At 37.9% G+C, this 23,818-nt stretch overlaps 1 protein-coding gene across 1 annotated transcript in view; it reads right to left on the bottom strand.

The window, feature by feature from the left end:
- Positions 1–23,818, bottom strand: part of FTO (FTO alpha-ketoglutarate dependent dioxygenase) — a 221,434-nt gene that overhangs the window by 115,363 nt on the left and 82,253 nt on the right. The window contains exon 8 of the mRNA XM_065733271.1: positions 11,484–11,608. Coding sequence (XP_065589343.1) covers positions 11,484–11,608 — 125 coding nt within the window. The remainder of the gene's footprint in view (positions 1–11,483; positions 11,609–23,818) is intronic.

The raw sequence follows: 23,818 nt of genomic DNA, 5'->3' as shown, positions 1-23,818 counted from the left end.
CGGCCCTGCTGCTAATCACCCTTCTCGGCTGCCGCAGCCCGGCAGAACGGCGAGTTGTTTATAGAGTTATCTATCTTGCACTTTGCAGATGATGCCTAACATTATGACAACGGTGGCAAGGTCTCCGTACCTGCCTACCTGAAGCAGGTTTCTGTAAAGTAATGAATAGAGACAGCTTGGGGACCATCCACCTGCCCTGCCTGCCTCTCGCTGCCTGCAAAGCTCAGCCACCAGGGACTGGCAGAAGGCCCCTGTCTGACAGGCCAGGACAGCCTTCCTGTGCCGTGACAGCCCGGGCTGAGCCGCCAGGCCTGACCCACCGTAATTCCTTCACAACGCGGTGGCGAGGCAGCTGACAGTAGCAGCTGCACCTCCTAAGCGAGATGGATGGAATTTTCATAACTAGTTCCCCAAGTTACATTTTACCTTCAAGATAATTTATGAGCTGCCGTGGAGCCTTGAAGAGACAATATGCTTGCCATAAAATTAACTGTAACAGTCTTGTAGGTTATAATTAACACTGGGAGGGTAGCACCAACTGGATGAAACACATGGCATAATTGATGGTGAAACTGGAAATTAAGGAACCTAACAATATCATTACCGTGCACATCACTTCAGCGAAACCCACGATTTCCAGGGGTTAATTACAATCCCCTCCTAAGGTACACATTCTGACGGGGAGTGGACGAGTGTCGCAGCTAGGAGGAGGCAGGATTCCTGGCAAGGCCACCTCGCACCTGGGCTGATGTATATATTGGTTTTTGCCTGGAAGAGATATACATGTCAAAGCAGCAGCACCTGAACATCTGGCAGCAGGAACACTGCAGCTCAGAGACAGAAGATTGCTCGAGCCTCGCAGAATATTTCATCTTCTCTGCAGCCAGCATACTTAATAGCAAAGAAAAAATCCTCTGTGAGATTTCACTTAATGGCACACATTATTAATTTAAATGACTTGAGTAAAGAAAAACATTTTGACTTTATATTGCCATAACTTAGCAGCAAATTAAGATATTTTTTCCAACAGCATATTATTATCCTGGTTTATTACATTAGCCTTCAGAAACATGCAGAGCAATCCTTTTAGTGACTTGCCTGTCAAGGGGATACCGCACTGAAGAAGCAATGCTAGGGAGCTAGTTAATCAGAAATAATGTTATGAACTGCTGCCATCTTTGGGAAGAAGAACATGCCATTAATCTAAAACTGTATCTAGGACTCTATGCTTTAACAAAGGCTTAAGAAATCATTAGTGTACCGTATTTATCTGATTGTCTCTCAAATTATTTTAATGAAACTTTTTTTTTTGTCCATGGACAAGACATGTGAAAATGTACAGATAAATGATGCAACAGTGTCACCTACAGGCAAGCCAAACAGTTAAAAACCTTCTCTGGCACGACACCCTCACACCTCAAATCCTCCTCTGCCTCTCCTCCAACCTCCTGCCCACTCCCAAGCATAGAACTGGGTTTAGGCATGGGACACATCTCTCCAAAGATAAACAGAAGGTCGGATACCTAAGTATTTTCAGGGTGGTCGAATGTAAGATAATTAGGCCGTATACAGGTCTTAAACATGCTGTACAGCCAGTGAATGGACATATCCATTACGTCTCATTTTCCAAACACATTTTCAAATCCACCTTTAACAAAAGTTTGAAAGTGATTCTAATATGATTTTTCCAGAAGTCAGAAAGACCAAATGTTGGCCTTATTAAACATGGCATGCCCTGTAGCACCATCATGGTGATTAGATGCCCTATTGCTAAAATTGAACTAAAATATTGTTTGAGGCTTAATAAACAGAAATAAAAATAACTTCCTTTATTCAGCTTAGAGAAAACTTGGTAATATTACTGGGAAAGCAAACCGAGAAGATAGATAATGACTAACAGCCCCAATTTAAGAAGAAAAGATTTCATACACTGTACAAGACTTAGCAACTAATTTACTCAACAAACCAATGTACTGACAGGAAGATTTGCAGAAATGGCAAATCTTAAACTCTAATACCTGAAAAATTCCAGACTGCAAATTGAGAACGCGTAATCATGAGAATTCATTTTAGATAACCAAATATTTATTTGCAGTAGATATTTTTCCTGTTTGATTATGAACTGATGATATCTGGCTCATAAAATATATCACGCATTTCATGGGTTTGTGTAGATTCAATCAATTAAGATTGATACTGCTTCCATAATTCTCACTGTCTCAATTTCTGCTGTGTTGGAATTGTATTCTTCACTGGTATGGTGCTATGTTTTGGATCCAGGAGAAAGATACACCAATGTTTTTAGTTGCCTACTAAGCAGTATCACATAGAGCCAAGGTCATTCACAGCAAATGGCCCAAGGAGCTGGGAGGGAACAGAATTAGGACAGCCAACTTAAAACTGGCCAAAGGGATATTTCACACCAAGTCATGTCAAGCAAGAGTTCTGAAAGGGGTGGGAGTTCATCTTGCCTCTTCTACAGCTTGGAGGGCTAACTGGGCATTGGTGGTAGCACTTACTTGGGAATCACTTGATATATACACTCATATATACTTACATAAATGTGTATATACACACATATATAGTCATAACTATTTTCCTTTTTTTTTTTTCTTATCTTAGTTACACCCTGTTTTTCTTTTATTCTCTCCCCCTGCACACGGGGGGGAGGGGGCAGTGAGCAAATGACTGCATGGTGCTGAGTTACCTGCTGGGTTAAACCACAACACTCACACATTACTTGGTAGGCCAGGGAACCTTGTCAGAGTTATCTGACTGATAATTTCGAACAGAAAATACAAATGAGCAAAACGCTGACTTGCTCAAACGCAACTGGCAAAAAGTGCAAGACCACGGTATAACAAAGTTATACAAAACCTTCTCCAGCATAATTTGGAGCTGAATCTTAATTTCAGCAGATCCACAGGCATATCAGATGGAACCATTCAGCCTATCTTTGTAGAAAGAGCCAGGAATAAGCTCTTATTTGCAGATCTAAAAACGTTCGGCATTCTCTCTCTACTCTTGGTATTACTGCTTTCTCTTCACTACGTGACAGCCTTTTCCAGCCTCCCACACATACTCTGCATTTGGAAAGTCTGCTTCTCAGTTCGTCTTCTGGATACTGTCTTTTCTTTTTATCTACTTCTGGATGCTATCTTTTTGCTCACTTATTTATCTCAACTTCAAATTATATTTTTGATGTTTAGCCACACTACTTCAACCTGCTTCTTGAGTCCCACCTGCAGCATCACCAACTCAGGCTGATGAATCTCTAGTATATGACAATACGGAAATATACTTAAGGATTATGAATTATAAGCTGGGGTGCTACATACCTCTACAAGTCCTCCCCATTGCCTAAGCTACTCACATTTTTCAGTAATCTATAGTAGGATTTTCTTTTGCTACTGTTGCTTATGCATCCCATTTGGGGCTGTGGTTGTTTACAAAAATAAGGACAGAATAGAAAAATAATGCATGCTATGTAACAGGTCCCTAAGATCTCTGATTTTACAGAACATCTCAAGAGGAAGAAATGCCAACTTCCTTTGTTAGCTATTTTAAGCATCATCGTAATTTATAATTTAAGAATTCCCCAGCTATTATACATTTAGAATTTAAAAGTCAAACAAAATAAATAGCAAAATAATATAGCCAAAGCAAACTGTTAAAATGCCAGAAAGAGCTCATCAGAAGTAAAAGTAAGCAATACCTCTAATTCTATTTTCCAGTTACTCTTAGTTTCCCTGTTGAGTTACACTTCCATCCCAACCCTGGATTCCACTTCTCTCTGATCCATGCTGTTGCCATTGCCCACTGGTTTATTACAGTGTCCTCTCACCAGTATGTGATTATCTGTGTACCTAAGTTGCCATAACTTTTAGTGCGAGTCAAAATAAAGAGCAATGCAACAGACCAACACCCTCTACTCAATTTCAGTCAGCCTTGATATCCACTGGCTTCTTGCTACCTCACAGCCATGCTCTAGGCAGCTTAGAGCACTGACAGCATCTTGCTCAGTTTCTACATCCATTTAATTTTTGGCTGCTCTCAGTATGCCAGCAAGGGTACCAATTAGTGTCAGCTGTAACAGTTGCTTTACGTGATGTACACACCTGCCTACATGGATTGGAGAACCAATGCATTTTACATAGGCCATCAGACACAGATATCCAATGGGAATAATCTTTGGCACTATCTACCTGAACCACATTTGAACTGCTGACCTGAAGACAAAAGGCTTTGTATTTCATTACCAATCCCTGGAGCCATCAAGTTCTATATGTGTGGAAAAACTTTAATAACACAAGGTTGACAGCATTTAGGACTGAAGTCATGAACTTATATAATCATTTGCTCACACGTCTCGTGCAATGACATAAGCATGTCATTTGGCTAGGTCTAGTCTTTGTTATCCTCTTTTTTTGCATTGGTAATGTATACAGTTTATTTCACCAAATAGCTTTTTAAATGGTGACAATTATGACACTAATAGTGTTAAAGATAAATATTTATCTTATTCAAATGGAACTTTATTTTTTTTAAAGGGAAAAGACTCTTTAGACTCATTTAATTTTGAGTATTTTTAGAGTTTTGATTTTTACTAAGTTTGCAAACTGTGTCTGGGGCATACTACATATCATGACCACAGAGCAGAAGAAATCTCAGTGGATAAAGCAAAATACATCTATGAGAATTCTTTGTTCTCTCTGCAACACCATGCCTTTAGCTAGAATGGGCTGCCATGGAGCACCGCTCAACACTCAGGGTTCTCCCTGCCTTTCTCTTTTCCCTTGCCTCTGGCACACACTGTTCTCTCTTACAGGAATGATGACAGCTGATGCTAACACTAGTTTGTGGTTCAACTGTCTGATGATGTGGCTAACGCTTTGTCTCCACAGATTATAAATTTGTCACCTCTGTGATCTATTTGCTCCCCAGTATCCTGCAGTCTGGAAATGCAATCATCTCCATCTCCAGCATTCAGGTAGTCAGCAAATCATTGTCAAACCACTAGAAAAACAATACTAACTATCTTGTACTTATTGTGAGCACAAAAGCTTAAATAAATAAGGAAATGTCACCCACACTGACTCAAAAGGCCTGCCCAGGCGAAATAAATTCCAACCTTCCAAAAAGTTAGATAAACTATTAAAACAAACAAAAAACCCAATCAAATGAGCTTTGGTAGAGTGGAAAAATTATTTATCACTTTTAGTTTGGGAAACTTCAATTGCAGCATAAGCAAAAACTAAATTTATGTCATTTGTCAGTTTTGGTAGTGTCACTTAAAAAATCCAGCCAACATACCAAAAAGAAAAGCATGAAATCCAAAGAGTGATATGTCAAAAATAACCTGTAGTTATTCAGGTATGAGATGATGCATCTCTTCATGGTTTTCAGAAACGGAGCATTAAAACTGAAGTGGTAACATAACCCTCAATATAAACAGTCCTTCACTAAGTGGCACAATAGAAGGGCCTGACACACACACAGAGCTGAACTTGAGTGACTTCCTTACTAGACCATCCTATAATACTGCTTGCTTCAAGCCCTTATATTAAAGAGCATTTTTATACCATATCTACTGTGTCTAAAACAGCACCACAAGGTAAGACACAGAATTTTCTGTAAATATTTAAGCCTGTAAATAAAGTTCGTTCGAGGGTAAAGGGTCAAAAAAAAGTTTCAAAGACAATAAGAGTGGCTGCTCAAGAGCAGTGTGTAATCAACCAGTATCTCCACTGTTCTATGAAGCACTCATACGTACTGATGCCAAGCTGGTTTGCTTCGAAGACTTCTAGTACAAAACACAGGTAGAGAGGTGAGAGCAGGGAGGGGCACACAAAGCAGAGCAACATGATCACAGGCAACTGGAGGAAAGTCAGAGGTTACCCAGGGCAGCTAATGTCTGTGCATGGCTGCAGCAGGCTGACCACATCATTGAAGCTTCAGTGTTTTCTACACACATTTAAAAGCTGCAACACTGCTTTTTAGTCTCTCTCAAAGCATCTTCTTGTGTAACACACAGTACTCAGCAGCAGCATCTAAATCACAGCATAGGTTCACTTGGCACCAAATAGTTTTTCTTCTTTCAAAGAACACGCAGACAAAATATCAAATCCACATCTTTCATTGTGTTCCTCCCTCTCACCTCTCATAACATAATACACGAGAACTCAAAACTTGTCTCAGTTTGGAGCTAATTGTTATGTTTGTTGCTAACTTACAGAGTATCCATTCCAGCTGAAGCGTGCTGTCTAGAGAGGACAACTGTTACAGAAATCCCACTGGATTTCACACAGCTTTGTGTGCAGAGATCACTACTGATTTCAGAAACACAGACAATGGGTGTCCCCAGATGAATAAAAAAATAATCTGTCATTCCACAAACACAGCAATTGCAGCAGTTGAAACAACTCAAAGTAACCCAACTCTTTCTCCTGCTAGAGCGAAGAGCAAGATCTATCTCATTTACCTTCTTACATATGAAAGAGATAAGGCACAAGAAAAAGATTTACTTTTTGTTCAAAACAGAAAACAACAAAATATATCAAAATCTGTTTGTGTCTTTCTTAACATGCACACTATTTTATTATGATTATATTCTCACTTTCTTTTTTGTTCTTTCCAACAAGACTACAGCAGGTCAGGACTCAGTTCTCTCAGTATGCACTGACAACTATGAATAGGGTTGTAATAAATTCCCATCTCAGGTATCTGTATAGTAATCTAGGTATCACTGCTGAGAGGTAAGAGTATCTCAGTAGTATAACAAGCCTTCATCTAGAAAAGAGGCATACCTTCATATTGCTATGTGAAAGAATAGCGTGACCTATATATTTCTAGAGGGGTTGGAGAACAGCAAGTACAGTGACCAGAAAACAGTAACGAATTACAGTTTGGGTTTGACTGGAAACTGGTTCATACTATTTGTCATGAGCAAGAGGTTCTTTTCTGAAGGGCTATGAAAAGATGGAAGAATGTAATGACTCTTAAAATACACAGTGATCTACTAAATGTTGTAGCAATGATCTCATAAAACAGATCTTTTTTTTCCACTGTGCCATTTCAATGAGCCAAGGACTTCAGCTATTGATTCTTACTGGAAATAATTAACACTTCTTTGCTGTCTACCTCATGAACCAGGAAAATTGTGTTTATTTTGGTTCAAATAATTATTTACTAAATACTTATTCTGTTTTCACTTCTTACTGTTTGATGTCTTAGAACTCCAATAAGATTCCAAAATCTAGCTAGCACAACTGTGAAAATATTACTATCATAAATAATTTTCTTTTTCCTATCAAACTTTTCCCCTCATTAGATCTTTATCCAAAGCTTTACGCTTTCCCTTAGCTCACTGAATTTCCCTTTAAAGACGAGATGCAAATTTCACTCAGTGAAACAGCATCATGGACAGCAGTCTGCCTCATAATAAAACCATTTCAGACTAATAATTTTTTTTGCATGAAAAGATACTTATTTTAAAAAATTTTTTACTGTTTTCTTTCCCTGAGTTAATACTTCCACTATAGTTAAACATTATCCTCTAATTTCATCTACTGTTGACTATTTGGTGACAAAATAGTTACAATGAGTACTAGTAGTTACTATGAGTAAATGTATTTATTCAAAAAACGTAGCAAAAAAACCCTAATAATTAAGCAGAGCATGACACTCAAGTGTTAAAGGCAATATTATTATAACTAGATATAAGACTTTTTAAGAGGAGAAATGAGCAAATTTTTTCTGAAACCATACTGCCCAGTTCTGCTGAGCTTTTACTGACATGGAAAAGGTGAAACATTCCAGAAATTCAAGTACTCTTTTTTTTCTAAATTATTTTCTGGCCAAACTGTTTCTTTAGGATATCAACAACTTTTCTGGTTCCAGTTAAAAAGCAAAACAGAAAAAATTGTCAACAGCATCATTAGCAGACTAAAAATATTATGAACTTTTCTGAAAATGAATCAGGTGCAGATATTGAACTGTACTTTTTCATCCTTTGTCTCACTTTTCAAATGATAATTTCTTCCACAGTCACCATTAAATCCTGATCTATTCCAGCTCTCTGTATGGGTCATTGATTCTAGATGTACCATGGTTATTTTTAAATGTTTCCCTTTCGTAGAGTAAAAGAGGGCTGTCTAGAGCCAGATGGGTAACTTCACACTTCATTTATCAAACCCAATGCATCAGACTCCACCCTCTCTTTCCCACTATTGCTGTTAAACTTCCATATAATTTGGTAACAATTTTCATTATCATACAGTGAAAAAAAAGTCTAGGCAGGTTTGCATGGCTCACCCCAAACCCACAGCTGCTCCCTGACCCCCTGTTTGTTACAGTAGAGCTGGGCACCCCACACTCGATGTGCCGAGGGGGGACCTCTTCCACCCGAGGTCAGGAAGGGGTCAGTTCAAAGGGCTGAGCAGCTCTTTACAGCTATAACAACCTGTCCATCAGGCACTATCACGCAGCACAAACAAATCCAAGGCTTTAGGAACTCTGGACCATTTCTGTTAACACTTAGAGAACATCCACTGAGTCCTACCTGAAGCATTTGAGATCACTGCCACTCAGCACTGAACAGCTCAAGTCCTTGGAAGACCCAAACAGTTATCTAAGGTACCAATGGCATCTTTGAGTAAACAGGATATGAAAGGGCAGGCTGTAACACTCGGTGTGCTACTGGGCAGACTGTGCTACGTGCTGAAATAGGAGCTCAGAGTATTTGCAATTGGCTAACATGCAGAAACATTGGTATGACTTAAGAGCAAATTATACAAGGATGCACTTCATCCCAGTAGACACTGACACACCAAAACAGTTCAGATGCCCTTTTTCCTCTAAGAAAGTATAAATATATCAAGATACAGTCAGTTTGAACTAGCAATTTCCAGAATAAAAAAAAAATACCTAGACATCAATGACAAATAAAATACATGACAGAACAAAATGCCCACCTACCTCCACTAAGACCAAGTGTGGGTAAAGATTTTGCCAGCCACCCTCCCTTCACTGACCTAAATCTCTTAGAGTTGTACTGTTCCTAATGTGCTCTCTAACGCACAATGTAAGATAATTAGAGTCATCTGTATTTAACTTCCAGAGGAAAAAAAATTCTATTATCTAATCTAGCTGATCCCCTGATAGCCTGTTGAAAGTAAAATACTGTAACCTATTGCCTGCCCTTTGACAAGTGCTAATTATTTCCTGTCCAAGCACATTTTTCTCATGTAATTCCAAAGTACACAATAGGCTGATCTCTAAAACATGGGCAGCCCTGCCAGCACCACGGCGGACGTTTTATAACTTTCACCACTGCTGCTTGATGGCTACCACAGCCAGTGCTTCATTCCAGACATCTCGCTGGAGCTTTGATGAAGCCAAGGGAGGTGTATTGTAACAGCCTGCTCATGCAGATCACATGGATGAGACTCAGATAGGTCACCGGGATGGGAAACATCAAATGGAAAGAAAAAGGATTATGGATATTTAATACTCAAAGGACACTTTCTTTCAGAACTTCCAAGGCACTATGCTCTTGAAATTTTCTTTCAGGTGTTTAGTCTCAAGGAGGCCTGCACTTTGTCTGCTTCTCAGTCTTTTCCTGCCCCCACACAAGAGCTTTGGCATTTCTGTGTCAGACAAGGCTGCGGATACAACTGCACCGCTGGCTCCAGCCACTGATTAAATTGGGAACTGTAAAAGCAGAGGCCAGAAACACTGTAACCACACTGCTTTTAAATGACTCTTGATTGCTATGCTTCCTGATGACTTCGTATATTAGGAAATTATTGTTAAACAAACCTAAAAAGACATTCCACTCCTACAATTGCTTAGGCTTTTCCTATCTCTGGAAAGCTTTCTACTCTCTACTGTACAAGGGTGCATGAAGCCCATGGAAAAGCCTTAAGCAATTTCCTCCATTTCCAATGTAGTCAAAACTATCTTCGTTATTTAGTACGGTGACAGTAGGCAAAAACAACAAACAAACAACAACAACAACAACAAAAAAAACCGAGCAAACCAACAAGCCAAATCAAACGAGCCTATAAACAATAATAAAATTCCCATAAATTCCTGAAAAGGAAACCAAAACTAGATTACAGTATGAACAATATTACAGACCAAACTTACTGACCTCTTTTTGACTCTGAGATCCTAACTGATTAGTATACAAATAAACATCATATACCCGATAAGAAAGGAAATTCATAAATTACAGCATCTAACTTCTGCTTCTACTTAGTAATCTTTAATGTATTTTAACTAAAGCTTTTAATCTTTAAGGTCCTGTTCCAGTATAAAGCTTTCTATGACACTAAAGAATCCATACAATCCAATTATTGGGAATAGAAAACTCAGCCAAGTGCCAGAACCAATATCTAAAATGGACTTTTTAGACTCAATCTCAGATATTTCAGGAGCTTTCCTAAATTAGATATTAGGAAAAAAAATACAGAACTCTTTTAATTGTAAAGCCTAGCATAGGTACAAAAATAATACCCAATAAAGAGCTAATTATGATTAACCAAGTCTCAAAGTTTGACTAAAAAGCTGTATTTCATCACAAGCACAGGACATCTTCTGGTCTTGCAGAAAGCTGTACATGTCAAAGAAAAAAATTATACAGTAGTAGATATTTTATGTAATTATCATAAATAAAAAAATAAGATTACTACATGAGTGAAAATCTACATCTTTTATGTATATGAAAAAAGGCAACTTCAACTTGGTAGTTAGAAGGAGAAAAGCACTGAAAAGACACAAGGTGGTATATAACAGAAATTCTTTGAATTTCACTTATTTACAAAAGGACTAAGGTATGAAGCACCTGTTTCCAAATGCATTCATCTGACTACATTACAACAATAAAAACTTTCAAATACATACACAAACAGGTTTAAAAAAAATGCTAGTATAATCACCTACTTTATTGCCATGGCAATATGTTCAATTCAAGAACTTGAGTGTAACAAAGCAGTTGAACAATGTGAACTCCAGGAATACGCCCAGATATTCTAATTTACCCAACACCATCTGGTTAACATAAGTAGGACACCACAATGTGAGCATCATGAAGAAAACAGAATAGATGGATGCATCTTTGCATGCCATGCCCATTGGGAGTATTGCTCATATTGTTACTAGCGTGAGTAAAACCTTAGAGTATTTAATGCAATAGCAATCCTCAAGGATTTATAATGCCTATTCCATACTACATAAGCATAGTAAAGGAGCATTCCACCTCACAAAGCAACTCTGAAGTCAGAAGCAGACACATCAATTACTCTATTCAGGAAAAAAAAAACAACAAACCAAACAACTAGTTAAAAAGTAAAAGTTTTGACTTGTTTTAAATGCCAGTTTGTTAGGGTACTTTTTTCCTCCCCTAAAGTGGTTTAACAGAACTATGTTTTATAGGCTTATCTCTAACTTCAATATCTCACTATTTTTCTCAGTTTACTCACCTTGCTGTCCATTCATTACGCAGCCTTTGCCGCTCAGTAAGAACTAGCAGTAAGCAGCTGATGGTTTCATTCCTTTGTTCTTCAGTTTGTTCCTTTTTTCTAACTTCTTGTAGGACCAGGTTTGTCTTAAAAAGGGAAAAAAAAACACATTAAAATTATAATCTGGAAATAGGAAACAATGTGTAAAATTAATAAAAAGCCCATAAGCAAATAAGGACAGTAAATCAATACTTTTTTTATTACAGTTCCACTGCTGACAAATCAATACAGTAAATGATGGTTAGAAATGGCCACCATATATTTGGTATTTAATCAATGTACATGACACATAAGGTAAACCTTAAAATCTCATCGCCTTAAGTAACACGGTAAGATATTGTGCATTCCAACTCTCATTTGCTTAAGATATAATTCCATTCTCTTTTAAACATTTTCTTATATCACGTCATATGAGAAGTGTTTGCCTTACTACAGCATTTGAGGAGATTCCCTCCCAGCCTTTTTCCCTGCTTAAGAGAATTCCTTTTTGCATTGTATCGCCTGAAAGAAATTTCTTATCATGTACCCATGTTCTATTTTCATCTTATTATGAAATACTTCAAGTGAACAAGGAGCAACATTCTTCACTTTTTTTTTTTAATTTATGGAGTACAGTACAAACTGCTGGAAAAATAAATACGCAGTGTAATTCTGCTCTACAGGTAGGTCCACCTAGTCTCTGAAGAACAAAAGTTACTGGTCTTTTCAAATGTTGCATCAACAGCTTGGCCAATAAAACTGCAGATCTGTCCTTCATCACTCAGCCAGAAAACTCCAACTCCCTCAAGACCAACAGACATGTGCTGATGTCCATCACTACCAGCATGTGCACTGCTGTGCTGTGAACCTCTGCTGACCGGATGGCCAACCAGAACGGAGCCAGAGTCCAAGCTGCCATCTTTTCACTCATTTGGAATAATATTATTTACCTTTCTCGCCTTAATCAGCTGCTGGTTTTCATTTATCTTTGATGCTCTAATCTCCATTAGCATGTTTTAACAGAGTATCTAAATGCTTTTGGGAAGGAGGGAACCAAATGGGTGGAATGCTTACGCAAACCTAGTTTTTTCCATGGAAAAGGAAGCTAAAAATGTTTTAAACCCGAGCAGTTTCAAAACACAACTCAAATATCACTGGTAGCTGTAACTGTTACCTCCAGCACAGCCTCTCTTAAGGGAACAACATGACCAGCAGGCACAGCACATAGCCTTCATCATCACAGTTCCCTTTAGAGTCTGCCTGGCCCAAATGTACACACACAGATTCCTCCAGGGATTTTCTAAGATAAATCATCGTTATGTTCAGGTTGTGAAACGAGGAAAATGTTTTATCCCCAAAAGTTAGAATATGCAGATTATAGACTTCAGCTGTAGTAGCAGTGACATCAGAACCACGATGAGAATTCCCAACGGCAAGCATAGCAGGATTCACATAGGCAGGAAAGCACTTGATTTCACCAGCATCAGATGACAAGGACTGCAAGCATCCAACTTTTCCTCCTCCCCCCATTTCTATTTGTTGGATTTCCAAAGGGCAAAAAAAATAAAAATAAAAAAATCATCCAAACAAAAACAAACAACCACACACACACACAAAAAAGACCAAATGTCCATAAGTCTGAACAGATCACATTCTTGACCCTACTATGACATTACAAAGCAAACAGAAAGCCAGGGAGTATTTTCAGATAAGATTCTCTGACCTGGGTTTCCCTTGCATTGACCTGCATCATCTTTTCCACAAGCTCTAGTACCTGCCATCTCCAACAAACCCTGATTCCCAGTTTATCTCCAGCAACTGCACAGGTCTTCAAAACACACTCACATGAGATGAAGATGTGTACATTCTTCAGGAGATGAAAATGAACACTCCTTGTCATTCAGAATAAATATGCCTATTAAGGCTTTATCTTCCTCATTCTAAGATTTTTGACTATAATATATATAAAGCACTATAGTCAAGCTTATCTCTGTATAATAGTACCATCGGACTCACCACTCGACCAGGGCACAGCACACTAGGATTTTCCTTTCAGAATTCTTGGGTGACTGTATTAACCACAGCAGAAAGGAAGAAAGCTGGTGATAATGTCTATTTTTCTCAATGACTGCAGGAAAGCCACAAAGATCAATGATGATCTGACTGACAAATCTGAAAATATAGTTATTTGCAGGCAACAAACAAGATTGCTCAAGTAAGTGGTCTGCAAAGCACAGTCCATAGAGAACTGGTAATTCCTAAGGAAAAGAGGATGCCGTGGGAGTCTGCAAAGATGGGCAACCACTTCTCCAAAGGTTCAGTCACACGATGCTTTTGTAAAAATGCTGGCAGACCAGCCAAACTGCAACTTCGGTACTACCTGAAGTCCCCTACATCTACATCATAATTCTGGAAACTGAACAGACTTGAAATTTTACTGAGAGAACAACTATATTGCACCAGACTTCTACTAACACCTTTCATTCCTATGGTGATGTACAGAGACAAAGTCAAACACAGTTTGACACAGACATCATAAACGCTTCTTTACTGAGCCCTACGAGCCCACTGTAGCTACCTCAAGGGTGAAATAGTACTATTAAGCAACATACAACAATGATACGTAGCAATTTAACTGATTTACTTGTTTCCTATGAGTGCTAAGGGCAGTAAGGTTACCTGGAATATGAGTGCAGAGTTTGAAATGCAGCTTTTACAGAGACATTTCTTAATAACTTGACATTCCTAGTGTCTCGATAAAAACTCCAAATTGTGGAAGATAAAGCAGCATTCTGGGTGGAATTATATTATAAAACACCCTCCTTCAAAAGATTTTTTTTCCATGTAACTTGTTTTGGGATTTATTTTTAACAAGGGGATTCAATATATACCTTGACTGATAAAGGTCAAGGGTTCAAGAAACTCGGTCAAAGATCTTATCAGCTGGGAAAGCCATTTCCTCACATCAACACTGATAAAAATCCAACAGAAACCCAGCCAATACCACCCTGCTCTAAAGGGCAGGAATGACCTTCTTTTGAACATCACTATAGTTTCACGTCTCATCAAAGAAAATCTGACCCCGCGTTTCAATTCTTTTAATGCTCTTTAATGACAGATAATTGTCTGCAGAGGCCCCCTGTGCACGATGCTGAGTGAAGCCTTCACATGGCTGTGCAGGACTCTGCACTGGCTCAGTGCTGTTCAGCACACTTGGGACCACAGGACAGCAGAAAAAACAAATAATGCAAGCAGCCCTACAGCCTGTCTTATCTCATCTTCAGGCTCACAGAGATTCTTGAGGGTGGTAATGTTTACAGATTGTTGAAACTTTCTTTCCTCTGCTTCCTGAGCTGGCAAAAACATATCCTAGACAACCTAAGAAACGCGATTAAGCAAATTGCTTATTGCTTGGGGGAAGCAACTGCTCATCCTATTGGTCAGTATGTCTCATTAATAGGCACTACCGTTAACATTTTCAAACATATCTGTCCCATTTTTCCTTACAGATCTATTAATGCATTAAGGGTATTTCCTTTGCAATTCCTAAGTGGCACAGTCCTAAAAATAAAAAGACAACCCACCTCAACAAAAACCCAAACAAATTTATGCACACCTTATGTACATATATATATAAATATATCAGCTGGCAATACAGCCTCATATGTTAAATACAGCTTAGCAAATTATCCTCCACATTCCACCTGGGCACAGTGGCACTAAATCTAGTGCTCTACAAACAATACCTGGCAGCAACCATCAGAGCATTGTGTTAAAAAGGTAATAGACAAGACTTCAATGCATCACTATCATATTCATGTCATTCACGCTTACAAAATGTATCTGTGACATGGGACTGAACATAATGTGCTATAAGTGCATCTTACTACTCACCTTAGGATACACACAAAACTAGATGCCTTTTATTAGAGTTACAGCTATTATAACAGGATAATGATTATACTTTCCCTCATACAAAGCAGAAGAAACTTTGTTTGAACATAAATAAGCCACTAACAATGAGAAAATGAACAAAAGAGGAACCTCAAAATACTCCAAAAACCACACTGGCACCTTTTCAGTCTTAAGGTTTGATTTTCCTCCTTTCAGTACAGACCCCTCGAGGTTAGAAACATACAGCTTGAGACACGAAGCCTAATATCCTGTCAAACAAACTAGCCCTCAGTCTAAACTGAAGTTAAAGTGGCTCTTGGGACAGTTCATCTTTTGGTCCCACTTTATTGGATCAACAAACAACTTTTTTTCACTTTAAGTTAAGATGGAATTTACTCCTCATGAATTTAAATAGGATAGCCTTCAGAGTTTTTATTAACCAATCCTACTTTAACATATTAGTCATCTCTCAGTAGTCAATATTTAATACAGGAAGGAAAAGCATCAAGTTTGTAAACAGGACTAAAATTTCTTTAAGTCTTCTGGTTTCTCGTAACTTTATGTTATCATTAGTGCAAAAAAAAAAATTCCTGATGGAAGTCTGCAAAACCAGAACACTGCCTTTTAGAGAAAAACAGAACCTGAAATCTATTAAGCCATGTTAATTTAACATGTCATAACTTCCGTGCCATAAAAAAACTAGTAATAGCTTACAAACCACTACTCATTTCTTCTTCACTTTTAAATTTTTTTTACTTAAAATATGAATAAGTGCACCCATTTTCATTGATATGTGGAAGTACTCAGTATGGTTTAAGTTATCACCCAGCAATTCGGACACTTTAAATCCAATTCTCTGCCTTTAGTTTATTAATCCACTATGCCAGATATCACAGTTTCACTCAGCAACCTCATGTTTTGGATGATATTGAAAAATGGCTCACGTTTGTCAAAGAAAAAAGGAAAAAAGGTAAAAAGGAAAAAAAGTGTTGTTTATAGAAGCCAGCTGCTCTGGCTTCGGCGCCAGCAGCTCCTCATCCTGCTATTTTACGCTTGCAACCCCCACTGCCCCCACTGGCACAGGTACAACTAAATGTTGACTTCAATGCTTCAGAGAGCACTCAACTGATTCTGTACATGATTAATTGCCAAAGACATGGCTGACCATATGGAACAGAGAAAGCATCAAGTAATTCATACTTCTGTATATGATCATTTGGCCCCTGTTGTTTTAATGTACAGGAAAGAGCTAGTATAGCACAGACCTGGTGTCTTGCCCTTGACAGCCCATTAAGAAATCTCAAAGCACCTAGTTGAAGTTATGCTGTTGGCTTTTCAATAGCAGCCTAATAAAACAGAAGCAAAGCTTTCCAACTAGTCTTAAATCTTTCACATACAGTACATTAACCACTGCTGCTAAAACAACTGGTTTCTTATGATAGGAAATGGGATTTGATTTCTAGCCTCTGCATACTTACTGAAAGCCTTTTTCTGACCTTTGGAGGGTTTACAAAATCATTGTTCGTTTTTCCTGCCATTTTCCCAGTTTCTTGCCATCGTGATCCTAATAGATTTGTTTAAGATTCAGTACATTCAACTCTTACTAGCTGTTATACGCAAACCGTACGATGAAGGTAGGCTCAGGGGAGCTGAAAGGGAAGAAATTATTATTAACTGTTTTCTTCCTGAGACTCAGAGAAGTCAGTGCAACATCTAAAACATAATTTACTTTTAAAGAGCCTATAAAACAAAACAAAAAAATTCCTGAAAAAAGGCAATATACTAGCGTGTGCTTTCTTTTATCAGATTGGAGACAAATCATCAAATTTCATTTGAGAAGGAAGGCCAATTTATTTTAAAGCTGTAGTACTCTCAGGGATGTCTGACAGAGCCCAATGAAAAGAAAGAGCTGCAGACTTGGAAAACGTGTCACTATCATTAACTACTTTATATTAGTTTTATCTACCGTTAACATCTTTTCAGTCATATTCAGTCAAGAAAAATGTTTAAATAATGATTCCCTGTCAAAGCTTTTAAGATGACAGTGCTAAAAACTTAATCCCTATCCTCACAGATCTTCTGGCAGATTTGACGTATGCTGGCAAGGATGCATTTGCTGGCACCTTTCATTAGAAAATATTTACATAGAGTTTCCTTGGCTGTGGATTTTCTAGTCATCTAAATTATCCTCATGCTCTGAAGGACCTTATATCCTAATCATTGGACACTCATTAGTGGTAATTTCCCAGGCTACTGGATTCAGCTAACACTATTACTACTGCAACACAATACATGAATAATCCACAAGCCAGCACAATGCATAACATTCTCCTTTTGTTACTTCTACATGAAACACTGACATATTCTAAAATGAGAAATTTACACAGACGTTATTAAGGAGTTAGAAAGTATGTTAAAGTAGTCTGAATACTTCCAATATTAATAGTTTGTCTTTGAGTCAAATACTATGACTGTATTTAAATAAAATACAAAAGAACAGAGAATCCTATGAGAGCTTTTTTTAATTATTATTATTATTTTATTTTTTTTGGTAGGATAAAAGGAGACTCAAGCTTCTGATTGGAAACCACTGCCAAAATGTAGATTCTTCTTTTCCATTATACTCAGTGGCACACAATTAGTGAAAGCACTTAAGCACATCTAAACTAAGCAAGTACATAACCCAATTATAGAGTAGAATGCTTGAAGTTAGACATATGCTTAAGCTCTAAATACAACAAGCCTACATGCATTAAAATGTAGGAAGCTCTGTCTCTCTTTGAGGTATTCACTGCTGACAACAAAGGATGAATACCTGACTTGATAGATGAGTAGTTTGACCTAGAAAAACCTACACAGAGTAGATCACTTAGACATTTCCATAAAAACTTTAGGTCTTGTCTACACTAGAAAGTTGTACCATTTAACTATACCTGTGGAGCTAAACCAGTACATTTTGGCCTTATATGAGTTTAAAGGTTATATATTAAACTAGACAGAGCTTATTCCTACATGAGAAAGCAAATAACTGTTACTTTTATGCCTATATCATTCTATCTAGATTGTCGCCTTGAATTACATATTCAGAAGAAAAAAAAAAGGAATTGAAACAAAACTATGACCGAGCTGCTTTAGGTTATTCTGGCATAACAAAATTGAATGAATTTCCAGCAGGGACAGAACTTTCCATACAGGATGATTCAACACAGTTACAACTGTTAATCTGAAAGTCTGGAAAAAAAAAGTATAAAGAACAGCACTTTCAAAATCTTTTTGCTGCACTAACCATTTTGGCAGCACTCTAAAAGCAAAGTGTAACTCATCTCATCAAGAAAGAGCAACTGACCCACTCACAATGTTTGGAATAAGAGTGGCTTAGCACCTTCAGATGTATGGGTGAGTGAAAGGTTACCCTTTAGCCACATTCTCCCAGAGCACGGCCCCTCCACCTCTGTCTGAATCATCAATAGCACAAAGACAGAAGCAGGCCTATCATGCATAGTGGATTATATGAAGTGTAAAACATTGTGGGGGGAAAAAGCTTTTGAAAGGAGTCAGGAAAAAGAAATCAGGCTTGCAAGAAGATCCAGCTGACAGGCTACTCCCTAACAAGTGAATATGTTTGAAAACATTGTGAATGCAAGAAAAGAACATGCCTTTTGTTTCCAAACCTACAGTGTGTCTTTACCCCAACTGTTGCCTGCATGGCTGAACATATGTTTTCTGAACAAGAACTGAAGCAGAAAGTGCTCTTTGTAGTAATTCACTTTTTTGTATACACCTCCCCTTTCCCATTTTGGTCACATGCAAACAGTTGTTACACTTAACGCTTAAGTCCTGAAGAACTGCACAGTAGTATATGCTTCAGTGATTATTCACTATTGCTGAAATCAGTTGAGCTAAGATGCAATACAAGACTCATGCCACTGATGAGCTCTGGGACAGCTTACATTCTGCAGTACCGAACTGCACTGGGTACAACCTCTCTGAGTTCGCTCAGACAGTGAATACAGTTTTCACTACCAACTATGTACAGCTCTATGCATGGAAGAACTGTAATAAAAATTATCTCACTTGCTGAAAAAACTCGAAAGAGAATGTTGGAAGTGCAATTTTCTTAGCATGTCAAAATTGACTACACCAGATGCATAAGGACAAAAAAATAAAAAAGGAAAAATTACAGTCTGAAGTGGGTAATGCCATCTCACTAAAACCTAAACAAAGTCTAGCTGAAATGAAAACTAGTTTGAATTGAATCCTCATATAATCTTACCAATCCCAATTTATGTATATGTAAGCAAGACTTTACTTGGACTCATTTAATTTCTACTGAAGCCTTAATACGGTAAGCTATGCAGAACTCATGATCACATTTCTGTTAGCAGCTCTTAGCACCAGCACCGGAAGTTCTATCTGCCATATCATAGATTTCCTTGAACAGATCTAAGTATCGGTCTGATATGGAAAAGGCTTGAACACTACTGGTCACTGAACATGACTGAAGTCACAACCTGTTGCCATCAAGCCACCTACTGCTTTACTGTAATACTTTTTAGCAACAATTGCATGAATCTATATCACTCTGCGATACATATTCCACCATAATTCTTGGTTGCTAATTTACCATTATGGGTGACAAAGGCAAATGTCTGACTGTTGTAATAGGCAACACACGTTTATACTTGACAAGAAAAAAACCGCAAATTTAATTCAGTAGCTCAGGTACACATAAGATGTTAACTAAGGTAACACTTCTCTATAATAAGGTAAGGCTTCCTCATTGCAGCTGATCAAATTTATGAACTTTTTGGCTCAAAAGAAGCCTTCACTTTTTTTCCCAGAACAAGAACCTCCTTCTAAAACAAATAAATGCAAAATATACTCAGCCTCATTCTGTGTGTGCATGCCTGCGGGTTCCCTGTGCAGGCACATACAAGACGCAGCACACCTGCAGGCTCAGTTCTGCTGCACTTGTCCTACAGCCTTGCCAGGATCCCTCCAAGGAGGGATCATGCACAAACTCACTTCCATCAGGCCATGGGATGGGAACTCTTCTCACTATTTACTGCTCTTCTGAGCGCAATACACGTGTAAAATCCACAGTCTATCATACTGGTTAATGCAAACCATGGCCAATTATTGATTATTATGTTTTGGTAGAGTTATATTTGGATTCTGCCTGTGTTTCCCTTCCGCCAGAGAGATGGACTTCGGAGTGAATGACAAGTACCAGCCTGCCAGTAGTCTCTGCTATTCTCTGCTATTAAAGCACCATTTTCTTCCATTGATATTCCCTGGTCTCTTCCTTGTATGGGTTTGTTTTCACTTCATTGAGATTTTTGCTCTCTTTTGCACTCTGAGGAAGGGAGCAATAAAGCTCTCTGTAATTAATTTATCTCCTCAGGAGAAAGGAATAAAAGGTTCATTTTTCATACTTAAAAGACAGATTATCAACTAATTAACCCAACAATTATAAGGATACACACAAGGATAGAATGAGCAAGTAGCTCAAGGGAAAAATAAATCAATTTAGAAAATTTTAACATTTATTTTGTCCCCTTTTAGGGCATTAAAAACACAACAACTGCCACCAAAACAAACAACATTTTTTTCTTAAATATTTCCAGTTAATTAGGCTCTAAATGTTGTGATTTTGTCATAATTATTTCCCACGAACATTCACATACTTATACATGAACACTTGAGAAGGATTAACAGCTTGAATGGCCAAGTACTTGAAAATTTCACTACTTATGGAAAATCATTACTCAAACAATTTTCATTAGTGAAAAATCATCAAGGAAAATAAACTTTACCATAAGATTAATATGCCTAACAAACAAAAGAAACAATAAGATCAATAGATCTCTGTGCACATATGTACACCTATTTTTCTCTGAATCGAAAGTCATTTGCTGAAGAGTTTGATAACTCAGCACCTGCGTCACCTGCATGATGTGCTCACTCAATACACCAGTACCATTTGGAAAAAAGAAAGTCCAGTTATTCTGTTACACCCCGCAACAGCAGTTCCAGCATGCTGCAGCACTCCAGTGTCACCGTGCCCTTGTGCTGGCTTCCATGGGTACAGGAAATCAGAGCATGGCTCTGAAATTCAGCGGCAAAGTCCAGCCCGAAGAGATCAGAGATGGTTGAACGATCATCTCCACACCCTGTGGGGAGGATCTGAGATTTCACCAGCAGGAATTACAGCATTGCCAGTGAGAGTGTGGTACATACCAGCCAAGCATCCTTAGCAGACATGTTGCAAGTACGTGCCACAGTGGAGACATTCTCCAGTAAGCTAATGAAGTAAGCTTTCCAGTCTTCTGAGGTGCAACAGGAACAGGAACTAGCAGTATGTGGTGGTGAGTTTGATCAGTGTTCTCTCATAGCAAAACTGCCTTAGAGAGACATCCTGATCTAGTTCTACTACGGCTCCACGTCTCCAGCACTATTACTACCTGCACACTTCACATTCTGCTTTAGCACACCACCACAAGACAAATTACATTTCACAGTGTTTGGAGTTCACAAAGAGAGATAGCCTACATGAACAATAATCCAAACTGCTCCTATGGTATATAGAAAAATTGTTTCCCACTTTCAAAAGAGAAATATAATTAAAAAAATGCATCTTCAATATTCGGACTTTGGAATTTGTGGGTGAATGATTTTCTTTTTTTTCGTGTTTTTATTTATTTACTTTTTTTTTAATTCAAGATGTTACTATGCAATTGATGTATACCAAATGAAGTTTCAGCACTTATCTGATTTAGAACACAGCAACCCAATACTGTGAACTTAACCTCACACTGAAGAATTCTTGTGTCAGAAAACCACATTTCTGTCTCAACAGCAAGCTGGTAAACAAAAAACAATTTTCTGTCTTGATAACAATTTGAGAACCCACAAGGTACTACTCATACTAACTTACAACTTGCAGTGTACACAGCAGTAAATTTCTGTGATAAGCTTGTGCTATTGCTTCAGCCTTTTGCAGTCACAGCCTACCCTTACACCTTGATCACTGGGTACGCAAACAGAAACCAAACCATACAACCTTCTTCGGTCAGACTTTTCCCATTGGATACCCACATGCATACTCTGTGTTGGCTTATACATGTTTATACACATGCCAGTATAAATCCAAGAGTCTCAGATGTAGTCATGAATAACATTACTTTAATGGTCCAAAATAATAAAATAATGAACGCAAACAACAACCCAGAATGAAGATATCCAATGAATCAGCCTGATATAAAGCATACTTAAAAGCAAAACTTCAGCTTCTCTGATGTACTACACCAACTGCAGATGTCAGTTACATATTATAATGGCAATTTGAATTGAAATAACCAAACATCTTGGGATTCAGGGTCAATTCCAGATAATCAAAACCAAAATAACTCATAAGATCTCAACTGCATCTTTCCTCCATACCTCTAACTAAAGATAGAAAAGCACAAAACTTACTGAAATCTTCTGAAACCATTTTAAGAAGTATACTTCATTGTTTGTTTGTTTTTTACAAAGTCAATCTTACACCTCTGCAGCAATGCATTAATAGTGACTGGTAAACTGTCACATAAAGGAAAAACAACAAAAACAACAAAAAAACCAATTCAAGCTTTGTTTACTACTTCTAGTGTGTAAGGAAAGAGGAAAATCTTTGTTTTTTATTTGAGGTGAATTCAAGGAAAGTATCACAGGTCAAAAGAACAAAATGACAAAAAATCCATTACCAAACTGGCTGCCGGTTGGATGCACAAGAGTAATGCTAAACAACTGTGGTATGGAGACAAAATATGCTTTCTTTAAGACACTTCTACAATAAGTTATTTCAGCCTTGTGAACAGCCTTGCCTTGCACCCACCCCTCATACATTAATGAAAACAAAAGGCACCCATTTACATTGTGCCATGCAGTAAGGTTAAGCATGTGACCTTAAAGTATGGTGCGCTTGTACTTGGTAGAAAGGTTCTTGACAATATAAACAAGAATTAGTGCTGTTAGAGAAAGGGAAGACAATTAAAATCGAGCTAGGATGCATGTTGTACAGCTGTTCAAGTTCCAGCTACATCTGACCTCTAAAGATGCTACATGTTTTACTTCGGAAACTTAAGCTATTTTAGATTTATTGAAATAATCCTTCATCAAAACCTAAATTTGTATGAAAAACATGAGGTTTTGTATGAGTAACACAATGAAAACTGTGTATTGCTAGCAAAACATGCCATTACTGCAGTTAAAAACATGTTGTGGTCTGCGTATCTCTTTCCAATACTTAGGTTTACTCACAGCTAAGCAAAATGGAAATCTTTATAAGAAGAAAGCTAAACAAAAAAAACAACAAAAAACACCACCAACAACAAAACCCAAACTATTTGTGAAACAAAAGAGACTTCAATAGGTCAACTCCT

The sequence above is a fragment of the Cyrtonyx montezumae genome, unplaced genomic scaffold, assembly GCF_038088225.1.
Source record: "Cyrtonyx montezumae isolate F1298 unplaced genomic scaffold, pur_monq_1.0 scaffold_17, whole genome shotgun sequence".
Taxonomy (NCBI): domain Eukaryota; kingdom Metazoa; phylum Chordata; class Aves; order Galliformes; family Odontophoridae; genus Cyrtonyx; species Cyrtonyx montezumae.
This window is presented reverse-complemented; position numbering and strand designations above follow the sequence as displayed.